Raw genomic sequence first — 9,580 nt, forward strand, 5'->3', positions numbered from 1 at the left:
CAAAAACAAAATATGGTATGTAATGCAGGCAATTATTGCTGGCAACAAGATTCCCAACTTAAATCTCAGTCATGCTTGCAATGGAATAGCCTAGAGTCCTCAGGCAGGATTCCTAAAGCTACTTAGGACCATAGCTGAAACTACCCAAATAAAAAGGGCTAGATTATCCCTTAATAAAGCTAATCAAGAAATTCTAGACACGCAAAAACAACATGGAAAACGGATTGTGTGAACAGGTTGTTGTTAACTTTGGAATACTAGTAATTGCATTGGGAGAGGGCCCAAGCTCAAAATGGTATCCTCAAATACCGACCCAACCCGCCATAAAACCCAATCAAACAAACACTCCAGAGCAGACGCAGACAGAATGCTCCAAAACCGAAGCAACAAGGTACTTAACAATCATTATAACGTTCGTTCCAAAGGGACTTAGCAGCATCAAAATTAAACTAAATCCAACAAATTTACAAAAGACTAGGTCCAAGGAAAACCATGCTCAGCATAAGATTGGTAGGAATTTTTCAATGTAGGAGAATATTCCTAATCTTCATCATCATCACCATCAGCAGCAGCAGCAGCAGCTACTGTCTCAACCTTTGTTTTCTTTTCCTCCGTACACTTTCCATCCTGCCAAACACAAAAAACACAAGGCCAACTTAAACCGCATCTGTGTAATTAAAAAAAGTAAAAAGAACAATTAAACAGATACTAATTTCAAAACATTAAGCCATCATTCACCATCAAAGAACTTACATCTGCTGCACCTTGAGCGTTGTTCTCAGACTTTTAAGGCATTCTTATATTCCTCCTTGAGCTCTGCAGCTCTATCCAAGTAAGGCTTTTTCTCCTAACAAACAAATAGAGAGAAAGGGTCAGAACAGTTGCAGCAAACAAAGGATCTTCTTGGCTCAGAAAATAATGCGACACTGGCACTCACCTCATCCGTCATAGACTTCCACTTCTCACCACCTTCCTTGGCAACCTAATTTCAAACCAGAGAGATTAGGCCCCTCCATTGACATTCAACAAATCCCATTAAAAGAAGAAAGTTTAAGAATTCAAATGGTACCTACCATCGAAACACTCTTGCAATCTGGGTTTGCTTCCTTGTAAGTTTTCCTAAAGTCATCCCTGAAGCATAACATTGGATTTATCAGCATAAAAATGCGAAAGAATTCTAACAAGGGGGGGCATTTTATAATCTTACATGAAGAGGAAGAAAGCAGTTGGAGGACGTTTGGGAGCATTCAGATCTTTGCCCTTCTTTTCCTTCTTGGCTTAATTTCTTTGGATTTGGCTCAGCAATAGATTTTGCTCTTTTTCTGGATAAGCATTTTGGTTTAGTCAAACACTAAAGCAAATTCCGCTATTTGTTTCCAAGAAGAAATCGGAAAAACGCAGCCCAATACCCACATCATAAGCGCACTCAGCGAGACAGATTATTAACGTTAAGGACAGACAGGAAAAGAGGAAAAGATGGGGAGGGGGGAGAAGAGAGAGGAAGTAATGCTTACTTTTCAGGTGCTACCGAATCAGATTGTTTTTCTTGATCTGCCATTTGTGTATCTGTATTAAGCATCATCAACATATAAAATACCAATTACATGATGTATCATGGGGGCACAATAAGAGCAATGGAGGGAGGAAAAACAGAGTGGATTAAAAAGTCAATCATAAGTAAGCGGCAGTTTATGAGATATGGGTTTTTACCTAAAGTCCTCCGAATTTGAGCCTCCAGTTGACAGTCATGCCAGTCGATCAAAACGACGGGCACCTGTTTGTTGCACTTTTCACTGCGAAAAAGCAACCCTAAACCAATCACTATTATATGCAGAGAGAGAGAGGGCCATTGGTTTGGTGGGGAATTACCAGGAAGTGAAGCGCTGCCATCACGGGCGCGCTTGAGCGTAGCATCGGAGACATGGACCCTCTTGGTGTTGCAGCCTCTGGCTCTGGTTGCACTGCTGTTGCTCTCCTTCTTCCCTTTTCCTTCTCCCCCCATTTCCTCCCAATTCCAACCCAGCAAAGTTTGAAGAAAGAGAAGCAATCAATCACAGGACGAGACGAGAGGAGACGAAGATGAATTTGAGGCGGCAGCCAATTGCCAAGCCCTAAGCATATAAATTGAAGAATTGCGAAAAACGAAACTTGAACATTTGCGCCCCCCCCCCCATCCCATGTTTTATCGACGGCGGGAAAATCAATCTTAAAAACATCAAAACTAAAAAGGAGGGAAAATGGTACTCACCGCCCCACTATATTATATCCTTTGACATTATTTGCTAGATAAAAGTAGATAATTAGGGAGCAAATAAGATAAACCATCTACAAAACCAGAGTATCAAGCTTGAGGATACTTGAACAGGCAACATTTTGAAACCAGGATTGGGATAATGGAATCAATTAAGATTTATTTTTTATTTAAAAATAAATGTATGATAATTTAAATTTAAAAATAAAAAAATCATAATCGATTTTTAAAATTTTATCGACAAATAAGATTAACATAAGTTTTTAGAATTTATGTTAATAATTCTATCACCTTTAACTTTTTCCAAAAAATAATATATAAATAACCCCCCAAGGACTCTCCGACTCTTTTTCTTCTTTACAGTTAGTAGAGAAGATGAACTGCTAGAGCGACAGACTCAAAGAGTTTGCCAATAGAAACAAAAAATTATTCACCACTAGGATTTCAATGTGAACAAATTGTTTCAGACAACGACTAACCCTTTTTTTGGGGTAGTTTTAGCTATGATTCTAAGCAGCTTTTAGGAATCCTACCTAAGAACTCTAGGCTATTCCATTGCAAGACTAGATTTAAGTTGGGACTCTTGTTGCCAACAATAATTTCCTACATTACATATCATATTTTTTTTTATTTTTTTTATGACTCAAGTGTCCGAGTTTTGTCCACCTAATTTTGAAAGAGACTGACTTTCACTCGCAAGTTTATATACTCCAAAGTAGACAAGTAGTCAATTCCCACAAAATAGAGGCATTTCTGCCTCTACCAATAGTTAATTTCTCACCACTCTCAATAAAATTTAGAAGTTTTACCACTTGTGTCATGTTTTTGAGCTAGATGTCATATTATTAATTGGACGCATATATGTGGTTATCATGTATTGCATTAAAAGAGACATTGGGATACCATCTTATACTAGTTTTATTGGTTGAGGATCCTGAATGGAAATCTCTACAAATACCAAAGATTCTTTTCTAGCAATCTCTAGAAATGGACAAAGAGTTTGTTTCATTTCCATGATTAGATTGGGTATTCATCCTTGTAATTGGTTGTTCCAGAGGCTCCAAATATTAGGAGTTGATAGCGCTTTGAAAGAGTTGCAATTGTAGCTGCCAAAGACCCAATGCAGTGTGATACTGAAATTTTTCCTAAATAGCCATGCAAAACAACTTAAATAGTCGTTTTTAAATTTTCATTTTCTAAAATAGTAAAAATATATTTATTTTCCTTTCTTTAAAAACACATTTTTGAAAATAAAAAAAAATTATAAAAAAAACTCAAACAATAAAAAATTATTTTAACTATTTTCGTTACAAATACGTTCAAAAATTTCAAAATGTGAAAAACGTTATAGAAAAAAAAAAACATATTTTCAGTAATATCAAAACACACTAAAAATTAAAAATTAAAAATAAATTCAAAATTCAAAAACTGAAATTTGAAACACAAAGGGCACAATCCCTAAGGCCCTGTTCTCTTTGTCGTTTTCGTGCCGTTTTCTATTTTCAGTTTTTCAAAACACTCAAAACGTGTTCTCTTTGTTATTTTTAAAAACGCATTTTAAAAAACAAGTAAAAATTTTGTGAAGGAAATTCAAAACAGAAAAAACTCGTTTTGGCTATTTTCAGCCAAAACACGGCTAAAATTTCAAAACACGGAAAACAGCCGTGTTTCTTCTCACACAGTGCAAACGTGACTGCCTCCTCATTTCCCAAACTCCATCTCCCAGACTCCATTTCTTCTCTGCCTCCTCATTTCCCTCAAGCACTCCATCTTTCTTTTCTCATCCAAGCTCCAGCAACCCAGATTTTCCTATCCGTCGATCGCGCCAGCCACAGCATCAGCGCCCCCATCCATAGTTGACTGCACCTGCCAAGGCATCACCGCCCCCAGCTATCGTTGACCACCATTTCTTTCCCTCTTCTAGATCTGAGCAGATTTGACTCCATCTTGGCCATCGATTGCGCATCTTTTCCTTGTTGGTCGTCGATCGCGACTCTCTTTCTCTCTTCCAGCCATCGTCAACCCTTTTTTTTCTTTTTTGGCCGTCGCAGCGCCTTCCACCGCCATCGCAGCCGCTGCACGTCGTCGCCACTAGCAACCCAGATCAGCGACGCCTTGCTTTCACCTACACCGATTGTTTCTTCTTTCCCCTTAGCCGTTCGCCTACACCGTTCGTCATTTCATCCTACGAATTTGGTCTTCAGGTTAAAAGCTTTGTATTCTTATTTCAATTATTTTGTTCATAATTTGATTTGTATTCTGATTTAAGCGATTTCAGTAATTTTGTGATAGTTTGCTTAAATCCGGATCTATGGATTTGTTGTCATGAGGAAGTAGGGTTTTAGATTTAAAAAATGTGATGTGTTCCTTGATTCTTTTAGAGATTTTTGGAATAGCTGTTGGGTTGTTTGAGTTTGTTTGGTGATTGTTTGTATGAGATTTTTGGAATGGTTGTTGGGTTGATTGAGTTTGTTTGATGATTATTGGTATGATTGATGAGATTTTTATTGACAATTTTTTTAAGTGTAATTCTGTATTTAATATGTTCAGAATGTAATATATATATATATATATGGAGTTGCAGGCAGGGCTTTGGTTTGTTGTTGGCAGGTCACTTGGAATCTATGCCACTTTGTATATTTGTTTGGAATTAATGCATATTTGACTTGTAAGCAATTTGGGATAACTTGTAGTTATAGTTATAAGATACGTTTGAATAGGCTTGAAGCTAGTGGCTGCAAAATTGGGCTTCATGGACTGTTAATTGAATTAGTGAAAATATTATATGTGAAAAATCTTTCTTAGAAGTTCTTGTTGATATATTTCTCCTTAAAATCTTTTCCAACAGCATGTTTCGGTGATGTATTACTTCTTATACTTTATGTAGTACCTTGTGCTTAGGTTGTAGAAGACCTTGTTGCCTTTGTGCTTCTTGGGTCTTTTAACATCTTTGTGTTTCACTTTAAAACATATTTTGATGCTTTATGGAAGAACGCATGTTTCTCTTTAATTTCTAATCAGATAAACTGGACAATTTTCTTCTATCTCATACATTGTTTCAAGCTGTCTCTAAAAGGAGGTGAAATATCTTACCAGGGAAAACCTTCTTGGGTTTTCTCTCTCAAAGGCCTTATAGCACTTAGATCTTTCAGCATTTTGTCACTACACTGTTGTTGCACTATGCCAATAAGCTTGTAGAATATAACAAAATGAACCATTGCGTAACAGTTTCTATACTCCAGCTCTTAAAATTGAAGGAAGAGCATGATAACATAGATTATGGATTGCTATTTTTTCTGAAATAAAGAATGGAATACCCATTCTTCAACTTAATATAGGTTCACTTATATGAAGGTAATTTACTAGAAGAGAAAAAAAAATAGCTTTAACAGCTAAGAAAGCCACTTACAATAAATGAAAATGCATATCAAATCAGAAAGAAATTAGGTGATTTAAGTTCTTCTCATATTCTTTCTGTCACCATTGTAATATTACTTTTATTGCTATGGATGTCCTTTGCATTTAGTATACTAATTGAGTTGCCTAGTGTATTATAAAGCTTAACATGTATAGCATTTTTTATTAGAAAATGTGAAAACATACTTCCTATTCAGAATTTTTCAGAACAGCCTCAATTATCTGAAGCATTGGAGGCGGTACAGGCATTTGAATAGCAATGTGTGAATTGATAATTTCATTTTTGCACCTCCTGTATTATGGTTTTGAATTGCTTATTCTAGAATTGTCTGTGTTGTTCACATGATTCTATCTTTTGATTGGCTAGCTACTCAATGGAGTTTAATCAATTAAATAGTGTTTGTTAGCCTTTTTCAGAATTTGCCTAAATCCTTCTAGGTGACAACCTTAGAGGCTTACAATTGATATACTGTTTTGCCCCACTAATTAAATTTCATTAAGAAGAATAAAAAATATAGACTTTTTTATTCTAACATTGTTAGAAATAACATTGATTCTAATTTTGGTATTATTACTACCTATTTCTTTTTGCTATTAGTGTTGCATTTTTTTTCTTGTGTTTGTTTTTCTTTTCCTTGGTCCAAATGTGGGTCTATCAAATTATGATGTTGAATTATTTTTAATGTCCTGTGGAGTATATTTTAGTAAGTTGGAGTATATTTTTCGTGTTATCTTGATATTTTTTATTATCTTCAATATAGAACATGGGTGGTCACAGAGGTAAGACTAAGGAACCAATGTCGTGGTCCGATGAGAATGAACACGCATTTATTGGTATTCTTTACGAGAATGTGAAATCAGGGATGTTGCAATGTTCTACATTCACGAAAGACGATTGGGGCAAGATCAATCAAGCCATGATTACCCTCACAAAAACGGATTACGGCATAGATAGATTAAAGGGGAAATGGAACCGTTTACGTAAGGTACATCGCTTGTTCTCTGAACTTTTAGGACATACAGGTGTTACATGGGATCCAAATACCAACACAGTTAATGCTCCAGAGGAAGTTTGGCAACACTTTTATACGGTATATATTTTTAGTAAAGAATATTTTCACCATCATTTTTTATCATATCTATCTTACCCTTTTTTGCTATACAATATGATAATGTGTCTTATTTTTACTATTGTAGATTAACAAGTCCGAGTACAAAATATTCAAGAAAGAAGGATGTAAGCACTATGAAACTCTTGGAGAGATATTTAGCGGGACTACAGCTACTGGAGGATTAGGTAATGCTTCCACTCAGCTTCCTCCAACATCAGAGGAAGAAAGGCAGTTAGAAGATGATTTTTTGAACAGAGGAATTCATGTACGTGTGGAGAATGCTGATGAAGTTACAAATACTCGTCGGCGTGAAGAAATTGGTGAATCTAGCGAACGTCGACGTAAGGAACCTAAGATTAGTAAAACTGATAAACTCGATGCTTGTATGGCGCAATGGTCATCTACAGTTAGTATGAGGAATGAAGAAACTGAACTTAGGACACTTTACCTAAAAGAAAAGCTTGCAAAGCTTCAAGGAAAATCATGCAATCAATCAGATAATGAAGCTACTAGTCTGGATCCTTATTCAAATGTGATTTGCATGGACCTCTTGAACAATATGGAAGATGTGTCTAATGAGGTTTATATGAAAGCGATAAAGGCTTTTAAGGATCCAGATTTTAGAGTGTCATTTGTGAAGATGCCAGAAATTAGAAGAAGACCTATCTTGGAGCTTCTTTGACTTGGTTGGTTGATTGCGTAATTTCTAATATCGTGTTATTTTCATTGGTGATGTTGTAGCTGAAAGTACTATGTTTTATTACATTAGCTTTAAGTACTGTTTTATCTTCATAGTTTGATGTTGATGGTTGTAGAACTGTGTTTCAACTGGAACTGTTTGATGTTGAGTTTATTTAGAATTGAATGCTTGTTATATTTTGGGGATTTAATTATGCTTAATTGCTTTGTTGTCGTTTTAGCTGATGTTGAATTATTTCTTTATGTTGATTATAATAAATGATGAATGATATGACTATTGATGGTGATTATAAATATATTTATACACAGGATGTCAACTGAATCAAATATGGTTGGTAATATGCATACCAATGATTCAACTGACGAAGATGCGAGTGATGATGATTTTTTATTTACTGATGATATTGTTGCAAATTTTGGGGATGTAATAATGCTTAATTGCTTTGTTGCCAGCAAAAGTAGTGTCATCGGCAGGGTACCTTGTAGAACGTCATTACTTACGGGAAAAATGTACATATTAGAGATTCTGAATGGACATCCGGATGTGTGTTATCGTAATTTTCGTATGCAGAAACATGTGTTTATGAATTTTTGTGATACTTTGAAACAGAAGCAGCTGTTGAAAGATGGAAAAAAAGTGAGCGTTGAGGAGGGCGTAGCTATGTTTTTGATGATTGTAGGGCACACTACACGATATAGTATTATTGGTGATAGGTTTCAACATTCTAACAACACGATACACAAGTGGTTTAAACGAGTATTACGGGCTGTTTGTTCACTTGGCACAGAGATAATATGTCCAACACATCAAAATGTGCCACATGAGCGGATTTTGCGCAAATTTCCTTACTTTAAGGATTGCATAGGCGCAATAGATGGAACACATGTTGCAGCTTGGGCACCTACATCAAGACAAACATCTTTCCGTGGAAGGAAAACTAATATAACACAAAATGTGATGTTGACATGTGATTTTGATATGAAGTTCACATTTGTGTATTCTGGATGGGAAGGCACTGCTAATGATTCGCGAGTATTCATTGATGCAGTCACAAGAACTTCAAATAACTTTCCAATGCCACGCGGAGGTATATTCTAATATTTCAAATAATTTGTCAAATATTTTTATAATATTTGGGTATTTAGGTCTTTTTTTTTTTTTTTTTTTTTGCAGATCAATTTTACCTTGTTGATTCTGGTTATCCAAACATGCCTGGTTTTCTTGCCCCTTATCGAGGACGAAGATATCATCTGCGTGATTATCTTGGACGAGGAAGACCGCGTGGAAAGGAAGAACTGTTCAACTATAGACATTCCTCGTGTCGTAACATTATTGAACGTTGCATTGGAGTTTTAAAGACAAGATTTCCTATTTTAAAATTAATTACCAATTATCCACTTAGTAGGCAAAGACAAATCCCTACTGCATGTTGTGCAATACATAATTATATTCGCCATGAGCATGCTTTAGATAACTTGTTTGCTGAGTTTTCATCAGAGAATATGGTATTTCAAGATATGCCGGAGTCAAGTCAAGATCAAGGAGCCATACAATTTGATGCTAGTCAAACAGCTCAAATGGGACAAGTCAGGGATCAAATTGCTACACAAATGTGGAATGACTTTTCAAGGAGTCGTACATGATTATGTAGACTTATTTTAATCTTTAGTGTTCGAGCTGTTTTGATTTCTGTCATGACTATTTAAACTTGTAATTGTAATCCATTTGTTATTGAACTGTTGAATGTAATATTATTTATCATGAACAATCATATTTTCTTATTTTCTTAATTTTTTATTTTTATTTCTCCATTTACTATTTTTACCAAAGTTGTTTTATTTCTTGATTGTATTTTTTTTTTTTTGTAATGGGAAAAAATATTACAATATTTCACTAATTTCAAAATGTATTTAATAGTATACTAGCATTAAATTATTTTAATTTAACTAAAAATTATTTTATGAATAAAATATTTTTTCTCAAAATTTTAAAGTAAACGCGTTTTCAGTTTTCAGTTTTCAAAAACAATTTCTCAGATTGACAAAGAGAATGCGTTTTTAAAAATCTCAAAACAAAAACTCAAAACACAAAACTCAAAAT

General features: G+C 35.0%; 2 protein-coding genes and 1 pseudogene across 2 annotated transcripts; 2 read left to right on the forward strand and 1 right to left on the reverse strand.

Moving 5' to 3' along the window:
* Positions 1 to 752: 752 nt before the first annotated feature.
* LOC127796587 (HMG1/2-like protein) lies at positions 753 to 2,155 on the reverse strand (annotated as a pseudogene).
* Positions 2,156 to 6,422: 4,267 nt separating this feature from the next.
* On the forward strand, positions 6,423 to 7,656 carry LOC127798091 (uncharacterized protein At2g29880-like). Its single transcript, XM_052331399.1, has 2 exons — positions 6,423 to 6,759; positions 6,866 to 7,656. Exons 1-2 carry the CDS (start codon positions 6,433 to 6,435, stop codon positions 7,460 to 7,462), a joined length of 924 nt encoding a protein of 307 aa, XP_052187359.1. The 5' UTR covers positions 6,423 to 6,432; the 3' UTR covers positions 7,463 to 7,656.
* Positions 7,657 to 7,789: 133 nt separating this feature from the next.
* On the forward strand, positions 7,790 to 9,123 carry LOC127798309 (protein ALP1-like). Its single transcript, XM_052331782.1, has 3 exons — positions 7,790 to 8,567; positions 8,654 to 8,803; positions 8,978 to 9,123. The coding sequence occupies exons 1-3, from the start codon at positions 7,790 to 7,792 to the stop codon at positions 9,121 to 9,123; spliced, it is 1,074 nt and encodes a 357-aa protein (XP_052187742.1).
* The last annotated feature ends 457 nt before the right edge of the window (positions 9,124 to 9,580 follow it).

The sequence above is a fragment of the Diospyros lotus genome, chromosome 3, assembly GCF_014633365.1.
Source record: "Diospyros lotus cultivar Yz01 chromosome 3, ASM1463336v1, whole genome shotgun sequence".
In the NCBI taxonomy this organism is placed as follows: Eukaryota; Viridiplantae; Streptophyta; class Magnoliopsida; order Ericales; family Ebenaceae; genus Diospyros; species Diospyros lotus.